This window comes from Lingula anatina, chromosome 3, assembly GCF_051362555.1.
Source record: "Lingula anatina isolate TDL-2025a chromosome 3, LinAna3.0, whole genome shotgun sequence".
NCBI classification, from domain to species: domain Eukaryota; kingdom Metazoa; phylum Brachiopoda; class Lingulata; order Lingulida; family Lingulidae; genus Lingula; species Lingula anatina.
Window position 1 is genome coordinate 25,293,541 of NC_141769.1, and position 26,504 is coordinate 25,320,044.

The window sequence follows — 26,504 nt, forward strand, 5'->3', positions numbered from 1 at the left end:
AGGAAAAATGTGTGATATTCACCCTCTTGCTGAGGAAAAATATTATTGGATTATTTTATTGTGTGAGGTTGTAAGGAATTTAATTAAATTTGATATGTTGGTAAGGTATTGATGTGCCTTAATAAAGATCAGTAGCTTGGACATCCCAGGGCGAAAAATTGAAATATTATCCCAAAACGCTGTTTCAGTTTTGATAAAGATTGATTCCACTTTCTCACTTTGTATATGGTATAATTCTTGTACCTTTTTTTTTACCCCATGTTTAGGTTGGATAGTTGAGTCAAAAAATTGATTTTCGTTTCAATTATTCGGTATCTGATACCCTTTGTGGCATACACATATTGTGCCTATTCCCTGCAGACGGGTATGGTCTTGAGAGTACAATTTAATGTCTTGTTGTCTACTAAATTGTTATTTCAAGAGGGACCGTTATTATATTAGCCATTGACAAAGGGAATTATTTTCAGTAAAGGAGTCTGCAGTGATATACAGCAGTCATAATTGTCTGGAACAGAATGATAAAATTATCCTCTTTCAATAAATCTAGCTGTGGTCTGGCACAGTTGGTAATGCTGATGAAAGATCCTGCAGTTGTAAATCAGACATGGAAATGGGGTTTAGTGATTCAGTAAATTTGGGAAATTGGATGCTGTCCAGCTGTCAGATTTTCTATTAAAACATCTCCGAACAGGCCATGTAACTTAAATGTTAAAATCATTGAAGTTATGATGCAATATGGTGGCAAATTCATTTGGTTTAACATCCACAGAATTCGCTCAAATTTTAGAGACTTCGGATGACATAATTGCTAAAATTCAATTGATTTACAAGTCAAATTAAATTTTCATTGTCAAGTGAGGAAACAACTGGTATCAATCTCATAAGATTATGCAGTATGATATTAATTGACATGCTAAAATGTGTCATGGATTTCTGTACACAATGGCGACACTCGCTACAATTCCTATTGTTTCCGAGTATTCAGTGTGACAAGCAGATGTATGGGTTTTATGACAAGGACATACCTGACGCGTGACTCTTTCTCTTCCTTTAATTAGACCCCTCCAGCTGAGTGTGGCACCAAAGCCAGATGGTGCCACACTAGTAATGACTTATTGTTTAGAAATTGATGTGAAACACAGAGATCGTAAAGTCGCACATGTGTACACATGAGATAATACATCACAGGGTCTTTTTCCAGTTTTTTTTTTTCTCACTCGTGCTTTTCAAAGGTGATTTGTTAAAAATATGTTTTTTTTTTTTGATAAACATACAAGTGTAGGCCTAAAAGAAAATGCAGAATTATGTTTAAAATTTTTTTCTTTCATGTAATTAACACCATTTATAAAGGAACCGGAGATGGATGATGATCAGGGAAATCATCTAAACTTTATAAATATCATACAGACAGATTTTTAAATCATTGGATTTTACAGAAAGAGGTTTCAAGCAGCAAAGTAATAGAACACTCTTTTAAATTATGGAATACAATTTAATTTACATATTTTATTGAAATTGTGATTAAGGTCATTAAAGAATAATTTCCATTTAGAATGACTACTGATGACTTATTGTAGTAATACATGCTCTTTTTACCTTTTTAGCTGAATTTGGTAAAATGGGTACAGATCTGATAAGTAATACAGTGCTGTATTTTTGGTAAATCAGTATAAGAGAACCTATCAAGTATGGCTGAAATGCAAATGGACATCCTTTGTGGACAATCAAGTAAAGATGACTTCAACTTATAACATACTAATTTAAGCAGACTCGTCTCCACTGGGATCTCGGCATCCGAGTGTCTTCAGAATGTCATTATGGGCTATCATGGGGGTTTACGCAGTGGATTATCAGCTAATTCTATTGGAGTCACTGGGTCTTCTTAATGAGTAATTTCTTGCCCATTTGGAGTGCAGATCTCCTGATGTGGTTGGTTGTGTGTGAGATAAAGGATGGAAAAGGAGGTGAAAAGAAGAGAAATGGGGAAAATCGATAGCGGCTTATTTTCTGAATTTAATTGCATCTTGTCTTGTGTATTTTTTCCCTCTTTTTACCTTTGATATGAAGAATTACTGAAAAATTGTAATTTTTATTAAATTTATGTGTTAGGTATTTAGTAATGATGATAATTGTTGAAAAAATGATGAATTGAAACTATTGGTGGTTTATAAGAACGGCTCTTGTTACATGAATTTTTATTAAACTTATTCCATTACAACATGCAAGCTGTATATTCCCTTCCAGTAAATGTCCTTAGCCTATAGGCGTGAGAATTTTCCCCAGTTATTTCTACCTTTTTAAAGGTAAAAAGGGTCAAAGCAGGTTGAACAGAAGTGTGGGGAGCCTTTCTAATTCTTTTTCACGACTCTGCTTTGCAAACTGATTGTTGAAGATCAAAACTTACTGGATATTGCCACTTGAATTACTTTGTTGGATGGTGTTTTTTGGTATTCTTAAGATCAAAATTAAATCCACAACCAGATATTTATTGTTAATTTTCCAACTACGTTGACAGACAGTGTTGTATTGAAAAGTGTCTTTGCTATTCCCATGCCCATTTCTGAAGGCAAAGATGAAGTTTCCCTTGACATTTAAATAATTATATTTGTAACTCATTTTAATGGAAGCCACTGCTTAATCAAGAGGCAATTGGTTCCGATTAACCTTTAGAAAAATCACTTACCTGGTTTTCCTTTAGTTAGTCCTCTCCAAAAGAATGAAATCCATGTTTCTATTTAAGGTGCAAATTCTCTAAAGGTAATTGGGTTGTTTCCCAAGGCCTGTTTGAATTTAAAATGATGTGAACATTTGGCTTGTTTGATCATAATAAAACTGCAATAGGAGAAAGCTGTACTTCTATTAACTTACACTCGATGTACACTTTTCTCCCTAAATTGCTGTTATTATAGACCTAGTGTTCTCGCTATTTCTTCTCTTTATGTTTTCTGAACGGTTTCTGGGCTTCAATTGGAATGCCGAATATAGATAAACAGAGTCATTGTGGACTTCAGTATTTGTGCTAAGGACTGTGAAATTTATTTATATTGTCCAAGAGTATTAGAGAAACAGGTAGGATATATACTGTTTGCTGAGTGCATGATGCAGAAAGGTATTTCCTGAAGCGGAGATTCAGTGACTTGAGCAAAATGGAATTTTTCTTATCTAATTGTATGTACTGGTACATCAGTAAAAATCTTAATTGAGAATAAAGAAGCATTACCTCCCTGCGTTTGCATTGTGGATCTATGAACACTACAGTTTGAAATACAGCCTGTTCTTTTCACTATCAATGGCTTTTGCCTAGTTTATGTTTGTCTGCTTGTAATGTTGTATGAAAAGCCTTTCTTTTTGAAAAAAAAAAGAAGCAACAAATTAAGTTTATCAAAATAATCATGTTTTTAAGCCAACACCTGGTATAACATACAAATATAATAGTGCAGGCTGGTAAGAATACCCTCCTGCTATGAAAGAGAATTCAAAATGTTATCTAATTATTTGTTTTAGATATATATCTTACGGCTTTCCTAATAATGCAATTACTTAAAATACTAAGACAAATGATATTATGTTTTCCCAAGATCAAACATTCAGAAATCTCTAATTTTGCTTGATTTTTGGACAGGCTTAAAGATGATGAGCAAACATGAAACAAAATCAAAAAATAAAAGCATAATGTTGCAGAAACATCCCCCCCCCCCCCCCCCCTGGGAGTTAAAATAAATCTACACTGAGTAAGTCTAGCTGCGTTTATATCAAACACTGTGTCTGACCTTTTGTTTTTTTGGGTTTTTTTTCTTGGTGTGAAATATGGTGTGAAACCACCTTGGACAGTCCTAGCAGGAAACAAGAAACAGCTTGTTAGGCCCCATTCCAATACACACAAACGGTCCACTGGATCGACCCAACTCTGCGGGTCTCTTGCTGACTGCAGTTAGCTTCACTAAATGACACGCCTCCTCCTGGCATTATGTAGAATGCAGAAAAGCTGGTGTTAATTGAAGTACATTGAAAACAAGAGGAGGCGTGGCATTCAGTTAAGCTGATTGCACTTTGCTAGAAACCCCACAGAGTTAGGTCAATCTACTTAGACCGATAGGTGTCTTTGGGAATGGAGTCTTGGGCTCTGTAATAGTTTGCCTTCATCAAACTCAAAAACTTTTGACTTTGCTATGCAGGGAGGGATATGTAGGAAGTTAAAAGTACATTCTGTGCAATGATTTATAAACCAACTGACCTACAACTTTTACCTGTAGGAATATTTTGACATTTTCTTGGCCTTAGTTATTAACAAAATGAAGAACACATGGCAAAACTCAAATAAAATCCCTGTTATTAATTTGTGCATTTTCCTTCTTTTTCTTCCCTCCCCCCTCTCTCTCTCTCCCTCCCTCCCTCCCTCCCTGAAAGCAGTAGTATGGATTTAGTCTGCAATTGAGTTTATTTTCACTATCTTAAATAACAACCCTCCATGATCTTTACCTATGTCTGCACCTGACCAAGCTCCCCCATTGTTGACTTAATACTCCAATATTTGCAAACAATGTGCCGGCTTTAAACACCTCTCCATTAAGGGGCTGGCAGGTCCCACAGTGCACCTTTAATTAGGCATGGGTTCCGTTATGTTGCACATAATTGGAGAAACGCGCCAGGAATGTTTTATGGGTTGTTCATGTACATTGCAATTAACACACACTGAGTCATGAACTCAGGATCCAATATATATGGATATTGAATTCTTTTTTTTTTTTTTTTTCTTTTTTTTTTTTTTTTTTCAAAAATGAATGTGTTTTCCAAAGAGGCTGCAGTGCATTTATGGCATGAGTGCAAAAAATGGGAAGTGCAAGCACATAATGGAGCAGTATATTTTTCTATTGATTAACATACTTTTATCAGTTCCTGAATACAGCTAAAAGGCATTTCATGAGATATATAGTCTTCATTGTTATCGACTGTATTTCTGTTAAAAGCAGACCTCAAGTCTGTGCTTCTGGTGAAACTTGTTCATATTTTTGATGCCGAGTACAGAAATAGTGACATGGAGGTCCAGCCCTTGCCATTAAAAAAGCAAACAAATCCACCAAAAGATAGAATTTGTTCATACTGACATTTAAATGTTTCGTGATGTGTTCATGATCGATAGTAAATATTAATTCTGCTGGAAACTTGTGTATTCACTGCCTGGTCTTTAATTATACATGTTTTTAAATAAAGTCTGACTGCTGGATGCATGTCAGTACTTCCATTATGGAAAGAGTTCAGGGTTTTATCCATACTGTTCTTTATATTGTCAGTGAGAAGTGTTTTCAATTGCCAGTTTTCCTGAACTTCAACTCACTCACTATACAATTTTCATTTTAGTCATTTATTTACTTATTTTAAAATTCTTCCAGCAAGAAATGAGTTTTGAATGCTTGTGTAGAAACATTCCTTTCCACGTTAAAGTGAAATGGAGCTTGTAAAACATTTTCAACTTGTTAATTCCAGACGTTAACTGTGTTAAACCCACTCAAGCATGCTGATGAGATGGTGGTGCAGGACGCGGACCTGACTGGCCCCCTGGTGTTCTGCATGGGGTTTGGAGGAACGCTTCTCTTGGTGAGTGCACAGTGTGTTAGTTGTGACAGCACAGCAGATGCTGTGCTGATTGTGTTAGTTGTGAAAGATGTGCCTTGTTGTGATGCAGAATACATGCTTTTGCTCTGGAGTCTTTCTCTTTATTGGCGGTATCTAGTTTTTACAGAGCAATTTGTTAAAATGGCAAAGAATATCCAAGTTCACTGGTAAAATATGTTGATATAATGAACAGCTTTTGTGTCATCATTTGTTCTTTGATCTTTTATCTTTATTATTATTATTATTATTATTATTATTATTATTATTATTATTATTTGGTAGACATGCATTGCTAAATAATTGCTGTTCCAATTGAAAAGGTAAAAGGTTCAAATGCAGATTATAAGTGTATCAGCATAGAACCTGCTTTCAATTTTTCCATTACTGTTACAAAACCTATATTGTCTGCTCTATATTTCCAGGCAGGCAAAGTTCACTTTGGCTACATCTACGGTATAGGAGTGCTGGGCTGTATTTCCATGTACTGTCTGATGAACATGATGAGTAAAGTCAGCGTTTCCGTGGGCTGCGTGATCAGTATTCTGGGCTACTGTCTGCTGCCTATGGTGATACTGTCCCTGGTGGCTGTGCTATTTTCATTAAAGTAAGTGTGCTGGCTATTAGGTAATGTTTTTTTTTTATCACAGGCAGTTATCTTCACTTGGAAAAATACACCAGAATGCACTGCATAATGTATACTTCCTTGTTAGTTTTTTCTCTTTGGTGACATTTGCAGGCCTTTTATGTATGAACAATGGGAATGTAATTGTATCTGATTTTATACACACGGGAGCCTTGCTCTCTTACAATTTAGTGAGATTGGATTGATATTCCTATCTAGAACTCCATATGTCCTAGTTCCAATCAAGAAAATTTTGGTAGGGGTTATTATGTGCACAGTTTTAGTGTCATATAAAATTATTAATAATTCTTATACAAGACATTGATCACTGACATTGTGCTAGCCATTTTTTAAGAGAGCAGTGCTTTATCCAGTCACTTGTCGTTTAAGCAAAACTATTTGGAAATAAGCTACATGTTGTACTTATTAAATTTTTATAGCATTTCACTGTGGTCTAGTGTCACCTTACTGTGGTGTAGCCTCATTTTATATTGCATATATCTATTTTGCATCCATTTTGTACCAGTGCTGGTGCACAAGTTGCAATGAATTATATTAAATTGACATTAATTTTGATATTTTCAGGGGTACAGTGGGGATGATATTGACAGTGATAGCAGTGATGTGGTGTAGTTTCTCAGCCAGTAAACTCTTTGTAACAGCACTGAACATGGACCATCAGCAGCCCCTGGTGGCTTATCCCTGTGCCCTGGTGTATGGGGTGTTTGCTCTGCTGGCTGTGTTTTAGGAGCACAGGATCAACGGAATAACAAGAAAATTTGGTCATGGACACGTATTCTTATGTGGTCTATGGGGTGTTTGCTGATGATGAACGGAAAAGAAAAATTCTGGTCATGGACGGGGACTTTTGTATGGTGTATGGAGTGTTTGCATCCTAGGCTGTGTTTCAAGTGATTTGGATGAGGGAAAAACAACAAAATTTGGTCATGGAGGCAGACTGTTTTAAGTGACACATGATGAAGGAAAAACCACGAAAAACCTGAAAATTGGTCAAGGACTCACTAGGACATGGAACAGATCCAAGTTTAACCAAGGTTGTTTGATTGATATAGATCAGAAGCATTTCATTGACATAGACCCTGCTGGTTGTTAAAGGACAAGTGAGATTGATGAGACTGTTTTTGGAGTGAGAAAAGCATCATGGATTAATGCTATTTACTGGTTAAAACAGCCAAGAGCACGCATCATTTAGAGCAGTCTCTTTAAGGCCTAGTGTAAAAATGGTGCATTTATTTGCTAACACAGTGCATGTTTGCTGTTTATTTTGGAGTAAGCCCTGATGATTCTCTCTGATTTAGGTGTGAAGACATCTGTTACAGTTTGTACACATGTTTTATTTTGAAGGTGCTATGAACATCCATTTTCAAATTTTCACTTTCGGACAAGTCAGATGTGACATATTTCATGTGGACAAATGTTCTTGTATGAATTATATTGGAAAAAGAAAAAAATTTAAGCTGAAATTGAATACTTTATTGAGGATTGTGAAGGTATTCTGCCTCGTTAAACTTGAGGTTTTGGCAGGCTGATATAAATAGAACAATGATACATATATATGGTACCAACATTGAGGCACTCAGCATACATTGATCTGATATTAACCATGTTTTTATGTTACAAACAATACAAGACCTATTATCAGCACATCAAAGACAAAAGTGACATGGTCATAGCTAGGTTCTGGCAAATGAGGCACTTGCCATATCTTTTATGTCCCAAGATATATATATCAACAACAAAGCCAATGCTAGGAAAAAGATGCCCCCCCCCCCCCGGCTGGTAGTTATAACTTTTCAATATGTAGCTATGGGCAGGACATATTGCAATTATTTGTGATTGAGTTGGTAGCTTCTATATTAAATTTAAGCCAAGCCTCAGAAGTACATTTATTTATATGGTGTTCATCATAATATTAAATCAAATGCTTCTCTCTGTGCCAATTCATTTTTTAAGTTGTTTTCTTCCTGGTTTAATGATAACTGAAAATGCCCAGTAAAAGTTAAGATGAATCAGACTCGACAACCTTCAGTGTGCTGAAACTGGCTCTGTTGAACAAATGTGGTGAGGGAGTATGTTTTATTATTTATATTATATTATATATAAGAGAGCTGGTGGTATATAGGCGATGTTATGATACAAGACTGACTTTCTGTCATCGCTTAACAGTTGCCATGTGTATTAAGCAAATGAAGAATGAGATTTCTTGACATCAATAATTGAATTGTAACCGTGTAGGATTTATTATCATAAGTATTTCTAGGGATCATCTTAGAAAAGTGAATTTTTCATAGAAAGCATTGTATTAAGAGACAAAATTCCCATATTTTTATGTTACTTCTTTCATAGAAATAGTGTAGTTATTGTTAGAACTGGTGTTAGTTTGACCAGCATGGAACATATACTAAGGTGACATTATCAAACCAGGTAGTGAATTGCTATTTGACATTTAAGTAAAATGTACATTATTAATGACAAATAAATTATTTTTAAGAAAATCAGATTTCTAAAGCATCATAGCTGTGTTCCTTCACGTCTTTATACATCTCAAATATGGCTTATTAACACCAAGCCGGAAGAAGGCTTGATGATATTTCTACTATCATTAATTAGTCATCTAAGACTTGCGTTCCCCCATAAAAGCATGTTGTTCACATTTAAACATTAATAATTGCTCACATCCATCCAATTATTCTGAAATTTATTTTCATTTTACTTTACTGAAAAGTTTTAAGTATGACGGTTTCACTTGACATTTTATAGTTATTCACGGGGTTTTCTAAGTGAAATCCGCCTGTATTAACAAAAGAACATTGGCGATGAGTTCGATTGTTTGAGACTGAACGACGCGAGAAGAATTGACAAATTCCATTAGCGTTTACATATCTCAAACTTGCTAACTAATCTTGCTGTGTATCGATACTTACCTATATCATTTAATAATGAAAAACCCGGACTAAACGATCCTCAGTATGCCATTAAAGAATCAGGACACCCTTATACAGAGAAAGCGCTACAGGTTGTCTTTCGTATTCGTTAGGCCAAGAGAAGCAATTTTCTTGGTGGACCTTGTATTGTCTATTTATATTCTTTTCACATTCTTACTTCAATGAAAAAGTTTAAATTGCACGGGAAGCGAAAAAGAGAGCAGAGTTACTGACGTCAGAAGTAATTGGTTTGAGTCCATTATGGTTAAACTTCAAATTATTTTGAATAAGAGATGACGTTGAACACATCGGCAATAATATAGATATTTACGAGCCTTAGAGCCACGTGGCAGACTGGGAAGAAGGTTTTGGCCGATACTTGAAGAGATGGCTCCTAAAGGAAAAAGGCCGATTGATCTGATTAGATCGAAGATACATCGGACAATTCACCTGTTGAAGACTCGCGTATGTCGGTGCCAAAAAAAGTTGTTGAAGGGAGGAAATGTGACATTTCGCAGACGACATATGAATGTAGCCGTTGGAGTCTGCATCAGTCTTGTGATCTTCTATAAATTTATATTGTCAGGTAGTGAGACCACCGTGTCAACGGATGAGAAGGACGCTCAGATGGTGCCAAGAATGGTAAACACACTTACCTAAAGGTTTTTGAAAAATAATCTTATTTGATTAAATTTTTTCACTATTTTAATTAGTGATAAGCAAGAAAAAAGAGAAAAGCGAAAGAGAGAGCAAGACCGTTGTATCGATCGAAATATAGTGTATTGGAATGTATCCTATCTGGAAATTTTCCCGACAAATCGAATTTTCCTTGAAAACAAAAGGTTTTTTTGTCTCTCACGAACCATTGCTCGATGCCTCCGTGCACTCGCATTTGATGTTTTATACCATGTCTAATTAATCTAGTTTTGGATATTTTCCGTAACATTAAGACTCGTGTCTTTCTGTATATTTCAGAAGTAAAATCTTTCCCCTAGGTACTTATATCGTTTTATCGTTTAGTTTTAAGGTCTAAGCTGGGAAAGATAGGTAGTTTTTGCAGGATATATTTAGACAAAGAAAATATGACTTTGGGACATCTTCTAACGCGGATAGTATACTTTGGTATTTTAGTGTGCATTTGTGTAGTGAAAAAGGGAAGGAGAGAAAGACCCGGCCTGCATCGACCAAAGTTTTAAATAAATATAATTTATTTAATATTTGAAAACCATTTGCATTCTTCAGAATGCCGTGAGCCAGGAGGAGTCGACTGAGACCGTTTGGGAAGCGGAACTGGAACGGCGTAAGAATCTTATAATGGACGTCTGCAAAAAACATGGCATGTCGCTAGATTGGAGGCCAAATCCTAGCCGGCAGAAATACATTGTAGTAGAAGAAAAGAGCAAAGTTATGGCATGCTTAGTGCCAATTCCTAAGTCAGGGTTGTCAGGCTGGAAAAGATGGCTTCTGGCCATTGGCGGCTACATGAATGGCACCATGCTTCAAGACATCGCGATCTCCAAAAAGTTACAGGCGGAATTATCTGTCAAGCACCTTAAGTCAATGCCCGCTTCAACACCCGAGCAACTGACTGCGTATTACAAAGTGTTTTTCATTGGGGATCCTTTAGAAAGACTCCTTTCTGTGTATAAGAATAAGATTGAAACAAACCATTTTAACAATCTGGAGGTCGTTTCAGTTGTAGGAAATTACGTTCTAGAAAACTACCGCGGAGAAACCGCCAAACTTCCTGTGACCATAAAAAGGGAAATAGGAAAGGCCGTCTGCACTCTTCCTAACGGCCAGACGGTCGAATATTATCAGAGAGATAATAAGGATTTGATCAGTCTTTCCTTCGATGACTTTCTCAACTACGTTGTTGACAATCCTGATAAAATGGACCTGTCATGGCAACCTCTACACGAGATCTGTCAGCCATGTGGGATTAAGTACGACATGGTCGGCTATTTCAGTTCGTTCCTAACTGATAATGATAACATCATAAAACATCTAAAAGTAGACCCGACTATCAAATTCCCGGACTATTTGTATGATTCGTCTGAAAAAATTATGGATGAATATTATTCGAAAGTTAGTAAGCAGGTATTATCGAGGATTAAGCAGATGTATGAGATAGACGCCCAAATGGCGGGAACGGTTCCGCTGGAAAGCGAAGTTCAGGGAAACGCGGCAAACAATTCTGCGGCGACGAACGACACTGATGCTAGTCAGTACGTCAATCCAATTCCTCCCCCTGAGGAGGAATTCATTTGACACCTTATCGTCTGGCACCTTTAACGAAGAGACATTTCATAATTAATGTATCTGAAAGAGGTATTTTTATATTATAGCATGCTGTTGGAAACTGAGTGTCCCCCAATGCGTGCCGTTGGTTTGCAAACCATTCACAAAAATAGCTTTCTTGAAATTCATTGTATATCTATCAAAAGAAAGAAGATAACTTTAAAGAATAACATCATTAATTGGTTTCGAGTGAAACTCATAGAATTTATATCGATATCTAAGATGTATTTTTGTCGTGACAGTATCCTATTTGTTAAAACACATGGCCTGACATTTACTCTGTCACATTAAATTGCACGTGACGTTACGGCCGCAACAGCTATGGCCGAGAAAATTGTTTAAAAAAAAAAGACACCTGTGGGTTGAATACATATTCTGGACTATTAAAGAATTGTCAAGATACAAGTTGATTGTACGATAGATTGAATAATGTAAGACGAGCGTAACTCAAAAACAGATTTTCTTGACAAGTGGTCTAGTCAGATGACTGGTTTACAATTTATGTAAAAGTGTATTTATTGAAATTGATAGGCAAGTCGAACAATTCGGAAATTAATTCCAAGTATACTATCAAGTGTGATGCGGGTAGGACAAGATGTGAACGATCAGTAAACCCGTAGACAGTGGTGGGTCCAATTTCACTCAAAAATAAATAAATAAATAAATAAATAAATAAATAAATGACAACTCTCGACGAAGGTTGCTCTTATTTTAGGTCAATTTCAATCCACTGCAAGTAAGAAACTAGACATTTACGTCTAGAAACAGACCAATTACCCTAGTTTTGGTGGAATAATATATCTTGGTAAACGTAAGTTTTGTCTCGTTTAAACCAGCTTTCGACTGTCGTTGATTGTAAAATAAGACCAAGGCATGTACCACTTAAAATGTATTCGTGGAGTTGTCTGTCGTATAAGACTATTATTTTTATTCAGTGTCCGTCAATTCACTGGCGATGCTCTAAGATTAGTGTTATTAGTGTTGATGTCTGGTGGTGAAACCGTGTCGGGAATAGCAATAAAAGAATATACAATATTGACTCAAATCATGCGTAATATTTCGCTCGGCCTTTCTCTGTACTGAGTTTCAGGTTTTACTAGAAGCCAACCTCTACATAATCAGCATCCTCCATCGTTAATTAATTAATTAATTAATTTATTTATTTATTAATTAACACTATCTGTTACTTTGCTCTGAACTTGTCTTGCTGGAGATACGTACGTCATTCTGTATGTATGTATGAGAGGTAGGCTGCTACCACATATTTCCCAAAATTTAAACAAGTAAAATATGTTAAAATTATTGTTTTTATTTTTATCAAGAGCTTATAAAATATGTGGGTATAATCTCCAATATTTCTGTGACTGTCAGTCACCATCATCAGGGAGTAAATTACAGTGGGTATTACCTCCAATATTTCTGTCCCAGTCACAGAAATATTGGAGGTAAAACCCACATATTTTATAAGCTCTTGATAAAAAGAAAAACAATAAATTAAATTGATACATACAGAGCTAATGAAACTGTTCTCTCAAGTAAAATATGGATAAAGCAAAGGTGTAGAAGAGTGCAAAACAGATAATATTCAAGATTATATTGCGAATTTATTGAATAATGTTTATTTAATTAAAAACCTTCACTCAATTCCCACAAATTTACGTCTTAAATTATGTGTGCCTGTTACTAGGTTAATTGCACCTCAACCAATTTACAAGCAATAAGTGTTAATCACTTATGCGTTGTTCGTTAGCCATTGGTAAATTACAATCTATACTAGAAAATGGTTAAATTAATGAGAAATGGGTACACCAAAGTGAATCCATAACCCCAGTTCAAAAATATGGCAAGGTGGTGGAACCAGCAAACGCAATGTCACGACATGGTACTTTTTGTGACAACTTTTGACAGTCTTTAATGAGAATGCAGTTACCGGCCGAGAAACAAGCTAACCGTTTACCTGAATTTTACGGCGGCATAAACGCGACGGGAGAAAGAGCGGCTGCCGGTGTTTGGTCTTCGAGTACTGCTGCTCTAAAAAGTCAACAGACTGTGAGGAAACTATAGCGTCTTCCGTTTAAATTTGCTAGTCACGTTTACTTTCACATGAACATTGCTAAAATCAATGTAATATATACCAATTTACAGATTGTGAAAAACGTCAAGAGACACTATAATTGCTGAATCAGTTTGCTATACCCTTGGTTTTATTTACACCTTAAATAACCTTTAAACATAATATACAACATGTACACCTATGATACAAAGAGCCATTCCTCGAAACAAATTGAATAGCAGTAAGATGAGGATAAAGCATTCCCACATAAAAATACCATGCTTTTGATGAACATCCGTTCACAACCGCACTGCTGACGTTTTTCAAACAACCGCCATTTATTTTATTACACTTCTATCAGTTGAGTTACCAAATAATAAAAATCCAGCAAAGATCATACATGGTATCAAAGGCATTTGAGAAAATGATTTTAATTTGAGCAGTTTACTGAAATAACTGGCACAGTCAATCATAAGTAGGATCTACAGTGATTTATTTATTAGAGAAATAAAAACAACAATTGTAACAAAAAGCCAAGTCTTTGGTAAATATACTATCTTCTGTGTCTTAATGTGTTCATAAGACCTTTCATAAAGATACTTATATTCTTATACCATTTACCTCAACAAAATGCTTACTATGCAAAATCATACCGAAATTTCCTAATTAAAATCGTGGATGGAAATTATAGAAAAAAAAGTTTGAGAGCCTTTAAAACTCTCAATCATCTCTGGACAGTGCATTTTAAATGTTGACACTGTAAATGCAATCCCACTGGAATATACACAAATCATTCAACTTGGGGAGCTAACAGCAAACACCAAAAATAAAAAAAGGAAAAAAAGGTTAACACTAGACATCAATTATAACTGCACTAAAATGGTTCATTGCACATGTTAATGTCTACAAGACTGAATGTCAACAGCAGCAGTGGCATAAAACTAATATCAAAACTTTTATGCTGGTATTCAAAGACATTTTCTTTTCATACTCTGAACACTGTGTTATTAACACTAGAAAAGCTCCACAGTTCCCACAGCAGGGCATGAGGCCAGGTAGGGGTGAGTGGGTACCAATCATATAACACATAGGCAGATCAAGCTGCCGATTCTCATCACTTGAGAGGTTCATTCTACATTATAACTGCAAATCTTCTTTGGAATAAATTCAACTAAATTTCCAAAATGTTAAAACTTCTTATTAATCAACATGGGTGTTTTTGGTAGTTCCCCTGGACCCAGCTTTGGTTTGGAAATTCAGATGTTATAAAAATGCAAAGAAAGCACCATAATGAATTTCTTCTTGAACCTGAAACTCCATCCATTCATTCCTCATCAGGACTGGTGAGACACCACGAGCCAACTGAGGACAAAGTAGAACAGAAAAATGGGGTAGATAGCCAGCGCCTTTCTGTTGGGAAGCTGGTACTCTGTGAGGAATGCTGTTGATGCTGGAATAAATGTAAAAGAACGATGAAAAAGATTTCTAATATGTTCCAGTGAAAAATTGCCAATCTGCTGGTGAAAATATCATGGATCAACCAACTGTGGTATTACTTTATAAAAACAATGAATTTAAAACTTTGTAGACGAATGCAGTCTCGATTAAAAAACTCAATTTGTACCACAACTTTAACTAAACAGAAAAAACAAATTAAAGATATGAATGTCAAGAAAAAAAGGTATAATTTTTTTTCAAAAAGACAAAAAGATAAGATTCAATAAGAAATAAAAAAACACATGTACAAAATGCTCAAAACAGATTTCGCTCCTTAAAAAGAACTTACCAAAAGTAGACCAGAGAAAAGCCACCAGCACAGTGACACACCTCACAGTGAACATGGCGGTGGTGTGTGGACCTAGCAGTATCAGCTTACACACTATCAGAGCCAGGGTCAGGGGAAGTGCACAGTACCCCAACACACAGATACTTTGAAAGAATGAGCTGGAAATATAAAACAAGTAATGATAAACATACATATCAGGCATGTTATTTATTCTATAACTGATTTATTAAAAGGGTACAACTCTAACTACTAACGACATTTGTATTGTAACATATATTTGCTATCTAAAGAAATTGCTCAAGTTAATTCCTATATTGGTTCAAATTTGAACATTACTCTCTAGCATAACTGTTAAAAGAACAACAGATCTCAATTAACGCAAACTAAAACCTTCATATAATATCTAACTAGTATGTGCTATGCTTATCAAAACAAAACATAAGGGCACTACTAAACCAGTATCTTCATACCTAAAATATTTTACATTTGAATCATATTAGATTTTAAAATCATGACCCTTAAAAAAAAAAGATAATGTAGAGCTTGAGTGCGACCTGATACTTACATTGAGCCCCCTAAAAGTTTGGTATTCAGTGTCACCACTACGGCACCAACCCAGTAAATCACAAAGACCTCAGCAAATTCAGGACCCCCGTCATTCACCTTGTCCACTGTGTCTGAACTCTGGAGTAGCCTAGACCAATGGATTATATATTATATATGTTTCACTTTACGAAATATGCTGTGCTTAAATCATATCTGACGAGATACAGAACTGTGACAAGTGGACAACTGCTCCAACAGTTCAAGGAAAGAAGAGGGGAAATAATACAATGAGGTATGCAAAAATTAATTTCCAAACTTATCAGTATTATACTTTTTCATTTTATACCAGGGACAAAACAGTGCATTTACCAGAAAGTAAACTTACATAGCTAATATCACACAAAGTATTAATGGACCCCAAAGATCCCCTGAAAATAAAAAGACAATAATAATTATAATTACAATTAAAATTTTTGTCAATCTGAGGTACGTATAAATTTTCTTGCACATTATTGCAATATCAATAAATTCATCCTTTTATTTTAGTCCTATTTTTTCTTTTAAAAAATAGGGAAAAAGAGAAGTATTTAAATTAAAAAGAAATATGGCTGTTGGCCACAAAATTACATACGTTACTGAAACATACGTAAGGGGACAGAATTCTTACATTCTTGAAGTAAAGCTCTGCTCTGTTTTGGGTAAAGAACGTGGAAAAACTTGTTTCCCACTGCTTTCAGATCTCGCATCTGCACCAAAAAAAAAGCAGTTGATAAACAACAAGACACAAAGTATCAAATGCCCAGTGTAAACTGATAGAATCTGGATAAGGTGTAAACAACAACAGAGCAAACATATTGGTTTTAATCATTTACAAATCACGTAAAAAATTACCATATATATTCATAATTGTGAAATACCTCTAACCACGAGAATCCAAACATTCATTACACATTTTAACAACTAAAACTTCACCAAATTAAAAAAAAATTATGACATATAGACACAATGCCCAATTCAATCTTCCTCCGTACCACAGTCTCTCTGACAGGTTCATCTAGTGTGGAAGGCTGCTCCTCGTCCTCATCCTCGCCCTGACCAGGTGCCCCGGGGACTGTGATATCCCCCTCCAGGGACACATCATTCAGGTGGGTCTGGAAAGAAGAAAGATGCTTTAAATTTTACCTGTTTTTCCACAAATAAATACCTGATAATACTTATCCCATATTTCTCTACAAATAAATAAATAAATAATAATATTTAACAATGTACATGAAGTTTCGCTACAAATAAATTACTAATGATGGGGAATAAAATAAATAAATAAATAAATAAATAAATACTTTTTGTTTGACACTGGGCTCTGGCCATAACAAGTAATTGTGACTGATTGGTGAAAAATAAGCCTTGTGACTATATAACAATGCACTTTAGAGACACCAGTGATACAACATATATTCAGTCTCACTTCATATCTAGACTGCAACTGCAAAAATAATGCTTAATTTGAAGATACTAAATATTACCTTTAATTACTTAATGTATACAATAGATATAGCACATTCTTCTTCCAGATTCAGTTATTCATACATACAGGCAATTGTCCAGTTTATGCTACATGTATAACTATTTTAATAGTGAATTAAAATTCACACTGCTGTACATTTTGTAGAGCTTGCCAATAAAGTATCTTACCATTTCACCACATTTATAATAATGGAGTGAGTCACCATACCCTAAAATTAAGGCTTTTAAAGAAGCAATAAAAAAACCACAGAAAAATCCCAAAAATAGAGGAAAAATCACCCCAAAAAAGGTTAAGTAAATAGATTAGTGAAAACAACTAAATTATTCTTGAAAAATATATACCAGTACAGTATTTAAATCCATCCTAACCCATTCTAGGAGAGGACATAACAGGGGAACTTAAAATGCAGTATGATACTTAAAACTATTTGTTAAAACTTTATTTGTTAACATCAAATAAAACCACTGATCCCATATCAAGCACATTCCCTGTTTTCCGTGGTATTAAAAACCACAGTAAACTGTTCCACACTGAGGAAGCAACAATACTATGTAAGTTACATTGAAGAAGCTACAATGAAATATATTACAGTGTCATGAGTCTTCAAGTCCTCAGGTTTTGGGTGACTAGTGTCAGGCTCTGATGCATTCTCTTTCTTCTCATGAGCATTCTAAATATGTCCATGAAAATTGTTCACTTCATCAATTCTAATATAACTTATATAGCAGCCAATCATCTATGGTATGAGTCACAATTTTATGCCGTTAATTAAGCACAGATCTATGACTTTTATTTTTTTAAACCCATCTCACATGTTATTAGAAATTTTACTATTTATACTGATGCTCTGTACTTTACCCACCCCCCCTTTCAATCCCACCTCCCCCCCCCCCCCCCAACAACACACAAACGAATCTTCACTCCAAGCAAAAGCAACATGCAGTAGTGAGTCTGTAGTGTAACTGTCCATAGTCCTAACTTGTACAACGACTCAACAGCACAGTCAATTTGACGGTCGAATGTTTAACTGTGCATCTGACATCCATGAAATTCTGACAATGACAATTGACATTGAGTGACATGCACCGTCATTCGTCAACATGGATTGTCTTCTGTCAGACCACTAACTATGTTCTTATCATTTGACAGGATATGTGAAATAATGAAAGCATGTTTTGTCGCGTGGTTTTGCCTTCCTTTATTTTACTAGTGTACAAACAATCATTCTAGTTGATAATTTTCATTATTTACCTGCTGGAACTCCACGTCAGCCATGCTGGTTGAAGACGGAAGTCGGTTGCATTGTGGGACTGCCGTTTCCAAAAATAAACACATGTGCACAAGCACTACAACATGAGGGTGAAGAATCTTCTTGGTTTTATTGCAAAATGTGGTTTGATGTATGCACTGTTGTGTCCTGCAAATTGTAATGAAGAAGAATCGGAATTTACGGACAAAATGGACGCAAACATGGACTTTCGTGGTGGTGGAGAGAACATGGCGACAGCGATTTGTATCCTAATATTTGGAACACATTTGAAAATCGGCTGAGTAGTTGGGGGGGGGGGGGTAAAGAGGGGTTGCTAAATTGAATTTTGAATGTAAATCGTTAAAATATTGGAAATAGAAGACGGCCTAAATCCGCCCCTGTATATTACTTTAAAAATCGAAATCCCTAATGAGTAATGTATTTCTCAACTCAGCTGTATCATTTTGAAATGCAAAATATGGAAATGCACCTTGACTTAGAACAGATAAGAAAATGTTTAAGCACAAGAGAGCAGCACAAGTGGATGCGGTGAAGAAAATCCTTGCTTTCAACAATTACGAAAAACAATACAAGATGGTTTCAAAAGTATTTGAGAATCTCTTCCAGGTGATTAAATTTTATGCTTTAGATGGACAGTTTGATGTTATAGCTTTTCGGGGGGGGGGGGGGAGGGGGGGATGTTGAATTTTGTTTGTTGCTTAAAGGGATAATAACTCTTTGTATGAGATCTATATATCACAATAAAAACAATGTGAATAACTCACAGAAATATAATATATTCTGTTTTACCACAAAAACGGCAGTTATAGCTATTATTCTGATATCTGAGCTTGCCTTTAGACCACGTGACCTCCATTGATGGCTATACTCTGTTAAAATCTCTTAAGAGATTTTAACAAAAAGCCGAACTTTTTATAAAAAAACCAGGGACTAACTGTGAATGTAAAATGGATTCATGAACCATTGGTAAGTATGGGAAAATTGTTGTTTCATCATCATCATCATTGCTCTTCGTCCCGCGTGGTACATAAGGCCACAGTCACTTCTTTCCATTTGGCCCTGTCTCTGGCTACGTGCTGGGCCTGTCCCCATGTAAGGTCCCCCTCCCTCAGCTCTGCCATCATTGTTCGGCGCCAGGTGGTCTTGGGCCTTCCTCTCTTTCTTTTTCCGGGTGGTGTCCATCTCAGAGCTACCTTTGGTACTCTGTTCTCGTCCATCCTAAGTACATGGCCGAGCCATTTAAATCGCCGTCGCTTGATCTGCCCTACAATACTCTGGCTCCCTGTCAGTATGTACAGGTCATGATTGGAGATCTTATTTGGCCAGAATATGCGGCAGATCCTGCGGAGACACCTGTTATGGAAGGACTCTACTCTGCTCATGTCAGACTTTGTAACTCTCCAACATTCAGACCCGTAGAGCAGAACAGACTTCACATTGCTGTTGTAAAGATGGACTTTGGTGTGTAAGCTGTACTGCTCTGACTTCCAGATTGTGCGGAGTCTAGCGAATGAACTCTGGGCCTTGCCAAGTCTTGCCCTGATGTCCTTCTGAGCCCCGTTGTCTTTGCTGATTAGACTGCCCAGATATGTGAAGTCATCGACAGACTCAAGTGGTTTCCCACTGACGGTGATAGGTGCTGTCGTACTGTTGTTAATGCACATGACCTGGGTTTTGGTGGTGCTGATGGCAAGTCCCGCTTGTGCAGCAAAGCTACTCAGACGGTCAGTCTTCTCCTGGAGATGGCTGTGTTTGGAGGACAGGAGGGCAAGGTCATCAGCAAAGTCAAGGTCTTCTAGCTGGGATAGAAGAGTCCATTGGATGCCTCTGGGTTTGTCGGATGTTGTTTTTCTCATGACCCAGTCGATGGTTACAAGGAAGAGAATTGGGGACAAGATACAGCCTTGACGTACACCTGAATCCACTGGGAACCACTCCGTCAGGGTATTGTCCAAGATAACACTACATTGGAAGTGGTTGTAAAACACGCTGATTAGAGTGGTAATCTTAGGTGGTACACCATATGACAGCAGTATTTTCCACAATGTCTCCCGGTGCACACTGTCAAAGGCTTTCTTGAAGTCGACAAAGTTGATGTAAAGAGGCGTGTTCCACTCCAGGCACTGCTCGATGATGTTGCGCAGGGCGAAGATCTGGTCAATGCATCCCCTGCCTTTCCGGAAACCTGCTTGCTCCTCTCTGAGTCTGGAGTCAATGGCTCGGTCAATACGCTTCAGCAGAACTCGACAGAAGATCTTGCTGGGGATGGATAGGAGAGTGATCCCACGCCAGTTGTCACATTCGTGGAGGTTGCCTTTCTTGGGGAGCTTTACAATGAGACCCTTTGTCCAATCGTCTGGTATCGTGTCCTTCTCCCAGATGGTACTGAAGAGGTCAGTCAGCAAGTTTGTGGCCATGCCAACATCAGCTTTCAGCATTTCTGCATGGATGTTGTCAATGCCAGAAGCTTTGCCGTTTTTCATAGCAATGATAGCATTCCTGACTTCCTCCCTGGTGGGCGGATCTGTGTTGATGTCCAGGATACCATCTGTGGGTGTGAGATTAGCTGGTTCACTGGGGTCAGGGTGGTTAAGGACCTCCCTGAAGTGCTGAACCCACCGTGCTGCTTGCTCGCGCTCTGTGGACAGAGTGTTACCGTTCCTGTCTTTCACCGGAGCAGAATGGTTGTTGTTGTGGCTTCCGCTAAGCTGTTTGGTGATCTTGTAGACAGTACCCATGTCACCTTGTGCTGCTGCCTGTTCAGCCTCACTAGCTAGCTTTTCCACAAAGGCTCTCTTGTCACTCCTAGCACTTTTCTTCACCTCCTTATCCTTGCTCTTGTAGGCTGCTCTGTCTTGTTCTACGAGCCTAGGTGATTTGGTATTCAACAGCTTCTCTTTCAGGATTCTCCTTTCATCAATAAGCTTCCATGTTTCTGGTGTTAACCATTCCTTGTTCTTCTTCTTCTTGAAACCAAGGACTGCTTCTGCTGTGGTGCAGTAAGTACTCTTGATGGTATCCCATTTCTGGCTGACATTGACTGCTTCAATCCTATCTTCTCCTGCTAGAGCGCTGAAAAGGTTCTTCAGCTCGAGAACAAATGCAGTCTTGGTACGAGGACACTTGAGTTTGGAGATGTCCAGTTGTTTCCGCTTCCGTTGTTGACTCTGTGGAATGACCTTCCGGAGTTTCAGCCTGATGGAGGAGGCGACAAGGAAGTGGTCACTGTTGGCATCAGCTCCCCGGTAAACTCGAACATCTTTAAGGGACTTTCGCCACTTGCCATTGATAATGATGTGGTCGATCTGGTTTGTTGTGGTTCCATCAGGTGATGTCCAAGTGAGCTTATGAATGGTCTTGTGCGGGAAAATGGTTCCTCCAATGACCAGCCTGTTGTTCATACAGAAGTCAACCAGGTGTTCACCGTTCTCATTCATCACCCCACATCCATGGGGCCCCATCACTCTCTCAGAGTTAGAATTGTCAGCTCCCACTTTTGCATTAAGGTCACCAATGACTAGGAGTAGGTCGTGCTGTGGGACTCTTGATACTGCCACTTGTAGTTGCTCATACCAGTCATCTTTCACATCAGCCTCAGCGTCGTTAGTTGGTGCGTAGCACTGAATGATAGTGAGCTTACAGTACTTTGAGTCAAAACGCGCTCTAACAATCCGCTCACTGATAGGCTCCCATTCCACGAGAGTTCTGGCCTTCTCTCGAGAGAGAATGATGGCTACCCCATGACTGTGTGTGCTCTCGTGTCCAGAGTACAGGATAAGTGAGCCATCGTTTGTCGTGAGACGTCCTGATCCTATCCAACGGCATTCGCTGATACCCAGGATGTCTAGTCGGTATCTCTTCATCTCATTGATAACTTGAGCTGTTTTGGAGGTCTCAAACATGGTGCGGACATTCCATGCCCCAACACGAAGGATGGATTTGGGCCCCAGTGCATCCGACTTCGCACTCCTGACTTCCGGTGGTGGGCTTTCATCAGAAATGGTCATAGTGTCGTGGTCTTGACTCGAATACACTGAGGTCCTAGTTGAAGTAGAAGTTTTTGTGGTTTCTGTAACAATTAATTTGAACCGGGAGGGTTGTTGGCCCCCCGCGGTAGGTTTTATGTCAGGGTTTTCCTTCCCATAGCCAGAGCCTCGTTAGCCTAGGCCCGCTAGGACCTAGTTTCCAGGGTGTACCACGGGGAGGAGAGGTTGACTTGAGTGATCTACGGGTCACCGGCAAGCTACTTAAATTTCACCTTTCGCCCTTGTGGACTAGCCGGCCTTAACAACACTGGATGTGAAGCCAAGCGCATGAACACCCCTACACCCCAAAATTGTTGTTTACTCCAGGAAAATTCATTTTTTGGCCGAAACGAAGAGTTATTATCCCTTTAATATACCCAAATTATGCAGTACTGGTATGTTTACAACAGTGCTTCAGTATCATGTGGATTACTTAGACTCAGAATAATAGTAATCTTTTTTTTTTTCTAAAAAATAAAGCGTTTCACATGCATTTCATAGCAATGTACAATGTAAAAATAATAAATTAGTAATATAACAAAATTACAAAACAATATTAACAATTGTGTTGTTAAAGTAATGATTTTAAAATTATTAATTAAATGTAGTACAAAATGCTGAGGTACTTGTTTCCAGCTACATTGAAAATTTGATCCTACAGTGTCAGTTTATCATATACTAAGGCTTATAGTTTTATTGCACCCTTTCTATTTCAGATGCTAGCTGCTTCCAAGTTGACTTTGATGCAGTCTGGTTTCACTCCAGGTGACCCTATACCTACAAAGAATATGACCCTCAGAGATGGTAAGTACACCATCCATACCCCTGTACATGTACAAGGGTCATGTTAGCATGAAAATTATTCCTTAGAAATTTAAATTTGTTTACTTTTTTATATCAGCATGTATAGTAGCTACTAGTACCAAAAATGTAATTTGAAGTTCTAAGGAATGATTTTCCTGCTAGAGCCATATTGGTACCAGCATATCAACATTTATAAGCTCATTTTGCCTCAAAGAAAGGTCAGTGCACATTGTCATGAGTTTAGAGAGGAGAAAGCACAGTGGAGATCTTGAAGCATGTATTTTTTATTCTGGTCCTCTGCTACATAAACAATGTAATTCTGCCAAATGAAGTAATGGTGACAAACTCATGTATGCACACAAAAACATTTATCATCATGTGGATTGCTGTTTAATGCTAGATACTGTCAAATGCTAGATGCTGTTGAAGTTGCATATTAATTAAATTACTTTGAATGAAATTTGCTGTAAATACATTATCAGCTCTAAAAGTTCAATCTTTGCCCAATTGTTTTTACATTTGCTTTATTTGTCTCAAGCTAGTTTTATGGCTGTTTTTGCCCAGTTGTCTCTTCATTTTATTATATATAGCTCTATTTGTCTCATGGTAGTTTCATAGCAGTTAATATTGAAACATGTAAACCACACTTATGTTGCATTATTTATGGCAATCCTGAATGAATATTGTATTGCCATATTGCACACATCGGATTTTTTTTTTTTCAGCACATTCCCATGTTTTAGAAAACACAGCATTCTTCGGGGACATCATTCTTAGAATGCCAGATATAAGTCATAAATTGATAGACAAGAAAAAAGAATGGCAGCTTCTCATTGGGTGGAGTGTGGCATTTTGCAATGAATCCAAGATATTTGAAGGACCTAATCTTAAGATGTTGAATCTGGTAATTATAATGATTTCCTTTTATATTGACTGAAAAATTCAGTGATATCTTACATGTAATAATTATTTTATTGTCACTAAGTGACCAGAATATTCATTATTGATAGGCTTAAACCCTTTTCATTATTTCTTTTCAGAATTGTCTGGTTACAGTTAGGTAAAGACAGGAGCAGATTCAGAGATATTTTCTGACAGTCTTCCAAATTATCTTTGTTGATCCGTTCCTCATTTTTGACCGTCTTCCGACAGAAAAAAATTGGATACCCGTCAATGTAAACTTGAAAATCTGACCGTCTTCCGGAAGACCCAGAAGACGCCCTAAATCTGCCCCTGAAAGACATTAAAAATTTGCTACCAAGCAATATATAAACTAATGTTTTGAAAAGAAGAATAATTGTTGTGATGTACTATTTTAGATTTGACTCCAGCGGGTCTTGGTTTTAGAATAAAGACTTCAAATATTTATAATATTTATATGATTATTGTTTAATTATTCCTTACATTTTTGTTACTTTCAAGATGGCACAAGAGATGAATTTAGTGGACAGAGACCCAGCATATGTGAACCCCTATACCTCGGGAAACAAGAAGGTGGGTTAATATGAAAAAGGATGGCATGACAGTGTGGTAAATTTGTTAAAATTAATGAGAACAATTGGCTTTTCCTGCACAAAAGACCTTGTCAAATGCTAGATACTGTTAAAGTTGCCTTTGGAGCCTGTTTTGACCTAAAAGACTTGGATGTGTCTTGGAGAATTTAATTTAGTTAAAGTTTTATCCTTGCTGCTATATGTTGAAGTAGGATGTAACATGTTAGAGTTATACTAACCAATTTCCTTTCACGATGAGAAAAATTACTAACACTTATCTTCTCTTTCTTATTTGTAAATATCAGCTCTTGAAAGATTTAGAAGTGCAAGATGACCAGAAAGTGGACATTAAGAAAAACAAGAAGAAAAAGAAGAAAGACAAGAACAGAGGACCTAGAATGAGTGGACCTGTGCATAATGAGCTATAGTGTTATGGATGCATTTGGACTCCTGCCAAATTTTCAAAGTCAATAAGCATTTTGTGATTCTTTGTCATTCCTTTGTTTTCTGTGTGTTTATAGTGTAACTTCATCGTACATATGACTTTTCTTTATTCTTATTGCAATTTTATTGTCCTCATTGTGTTTGGAATATATTTCAGTCAAACATTAAACATTTTGGATCTGGAATATCTCTTTTGAAAAAAGAGAGAGAGTTTCATGGAAGCAATATTGTCATGGATTTTCGTCAAATTGAAATGCATAATTTTTATATATTATTATACATGTGTATTATAAATTTGAAAAATTTGTGCAAACGGTTTTATCTTTCACCCACATATAATGTTACATTACACTTTGGAGGTTTGTGGAAGGCCAAAGACTAAAAACACATTTGAGGATTTGATATTATAATGAGATATTATAAGCAAAAAAAAAAAAAAAAGCAAAAGATTGCTTTGTTTATATTAAGTGTTATTTGCATTGTTTACAAGCAATTGTCATGATCTCTTATTGCCCATGTATGAAATGTCCCATAAAGGCTGTGCAGATATATGTGTGCAAATGTATATGTATGAGTTTAGTTTACTTATGTTTATTTTATGCGGTACAACAGAATGCTACAGTAAGTGAAAAATATTAGATATTGTTGTTTTCTTACAAAACGTGATGAAAAATTCAGGTACAGTGTGAATTAAATGCTAAAAGTGTGTTGTAAGAGCATAATAGTACATGTAGCGTAGATATTGTTGTATTTCTCAACTTTGAGTAAATGTACATGTTGTTCAGTGTTACAGCAGTATGAAATTATAGTGAAATAAAACTATATTGTTTTATGAAACATTTTTGCATTGCTTTGATTGATACTGATCTAAGTTGGCTTTTGGTTTCTTTTCTATTTTATTCATTTTGTGTGAACCAACATAAAAATTGCATGCCTACAAGGTGTGCCAGAAGATTTATTAAGAATTGATTACAATTCTCCATTCGTTGCTAAGACACCCTCATTATTTTAAGCAGCAAAATGGTGCTATCAAAAGTACTTTTTTTCTCCAAAATGTGCATGATCCACTCCTACTGT

The 26,504-nt window shown here is 36.7% G+C and overlaps 4 protein-coding genes across 5 annotated transcripts in view; 3 read left to right on the plus strand and 1 right to left on the minus strand.

The window, feature by feature from the left end:
* The window catches only part of LOC106171495 (protein YIPF5), a 33,846-nt gene extending 25,090 nt beyond the window's left edge, over nucleotides 1-8,756 (plus strand). Inside the window, exons 5-7 of the mRNA XM_013551871.2 lie at nucleotides 5,485-5,595; nucleotides 6,036-6,217; nucleotides 6,821-8,756. Coding sequence (XP_013407325.1) covers nucleotides 5,485-5,595; nucleotides 6,036-6,217; nucleotides 6,821-6,983 — 456 coding nt within the window. The 3' untranslated portion in view covers nucleotides 6,984-8,756. The remainder of the gene's footprint in view (nucleotides 1-5,484; nucleotides 5,596-6,035; nucleotides 6,218-6,820) is intronic.
* Nucleotides 8,757-9,309: 553 nt separating this feature from the next.
* Nucleotides 9,310-12,163, plus strand: LOC106171490 (carbohydrate sulfotransferase 11). Its single transcript, XM_013551862.2, has 2 exons — nucleotides 9,310-9,822; nucleotides 10,423-12,163. Exons 1-2 carry the CDS (start codon nucleotides 9,568-9,570, stop codon nucleotides 11,449-11,451), a joined length of 1,284 nt encoding a protein of 427 aa, XP_013407316.1. The 5' UTR covers nucleotides 9,310-9,567; the 3' UTR covers nucleotides 11,452-12,163.
* A 1,500-nt stretch (nucleotides 12,164-13,663) lies between these two features.
* On the minus strand, nucleotides 13,664-18,798 carry LOC106171503 (protein YIPF6). The gene is made up of 7 exons (XM_013551880.2): nucleotides 18,643-18,798; nucleotides 16,898-17,017; nucleotides 16,534-16,612; nucleotides 16,252-16,294; nucleotides 15,886-16,014; nucleotides 15,321-15,478; nucleotides 13,664-14,984 (listed from the first exon to the last, which is right to left on the minus strand). Exons 1-7 carry the CDS (start codon nucleotides 18,724-18,726, stop codon nucleotides 14,869-14,871), a joined length of 729 nt encoding a protein of 242 aa, XP_013407334.2. The 5' UTR covers nucleotides 18,727-18,798; the 3' UTR covers nucleotides 13,664-14,868.
* Nucleotides 18,737-26,264, plus strand: LOC106171717 (coiled-coil domain-containing protein 134-like). 2 transcript variants are annotated; one of them, XM_087009165.1, is made up of 6 exons: nucleotides 18,737-18,904; nucleotides 19,151-19,267; nucleotides 23,403-23,490; nucleotides 24,216-24,394; nucleotides 24,913-24,984; nucleotides 25,289-26,264. In XM_087009165.1, the coding sequence occupies exons 1-6, from the start codon at nucleotides 18,794-18,796 to the stop codon at nucleotides 25,409-25,411; spliced, it is 690 nt and encodes a 229-aa protein (XP_086865291.1). In that variant the 5' UTR covers nucleotides 18,737-18,793; the 3' UTR covers nucleotides 25,412-26,264. The 2 variants fall into 2 exon arrangements, with proteins under 2 accessions (XP_086865291.1, XP_086865290.1); XM_087009164.1 differs by having other exon boundaries at nucleotides 18,739-18,904; nucleotides 19,146-19,267.
* Nucleotides 26,265-26,504: the final 240 nt, after the last annotated feature.

Bases quoted from the DNA above. Each gene is read 5' to 3' on its own strand.
- LOC106171490 (XM_013551862.2), top strand. From the start codon at position 9,568: ATGGCTCCTAAAGGAAAAAGGCCGATTGATCTGATTAGATCGAAGATA. The intron at 9,823-10,422 runs GTAAACACACTT...TGCATTCTTCAG, and splicing joins CTCAGATGGTGCCAAGAATG to AATGCCGTGAGCCAGGAGGA.
- LOC106171503 (XM_013551880.2), bottom strand. From the start codon at position 18,726: ATGTGTTTATTTTTGGAAACGGCAGTCCCACAATGCAACCGACTTCCG. The intron at 16,015-16,251 runs GTAAGTTTACTT...CCATTGGTCTAG, and splicing joins CTTTGTGTGATATTAGCTAT to GCTACTCCAGAGTTCAGACA. The intron at 14,985-15,320 runs GTAAGTTCTTTT...CATTTATTCCAG, and splicing joins TTTTCTCTGGTCTACTTTTG to CATCAACAGCATTCCTCACA.
- LOC106171717 (XM_087009164.1), top strand. From the start codon at position 18,745: ATGAGGGTGAAGAATCTTCTTGGTTTTATTGCAAAATGTGGTTTGATG. The intron at 19,268-23,402 runs GTGATTAAATTT...TTTCTATTTCAG, and splicing joins TATTTGAGAATCTCTTCCAG to ATGCTAGCTGCTTCCAAGTT. The intron at 24,985-25,288 runs GTGGGTTAATAT...TGTAAATATCAG, and splicing joins ATACCTCGGGAAACAAGAAG to CTCTTGAAAGATTTAGAAGT.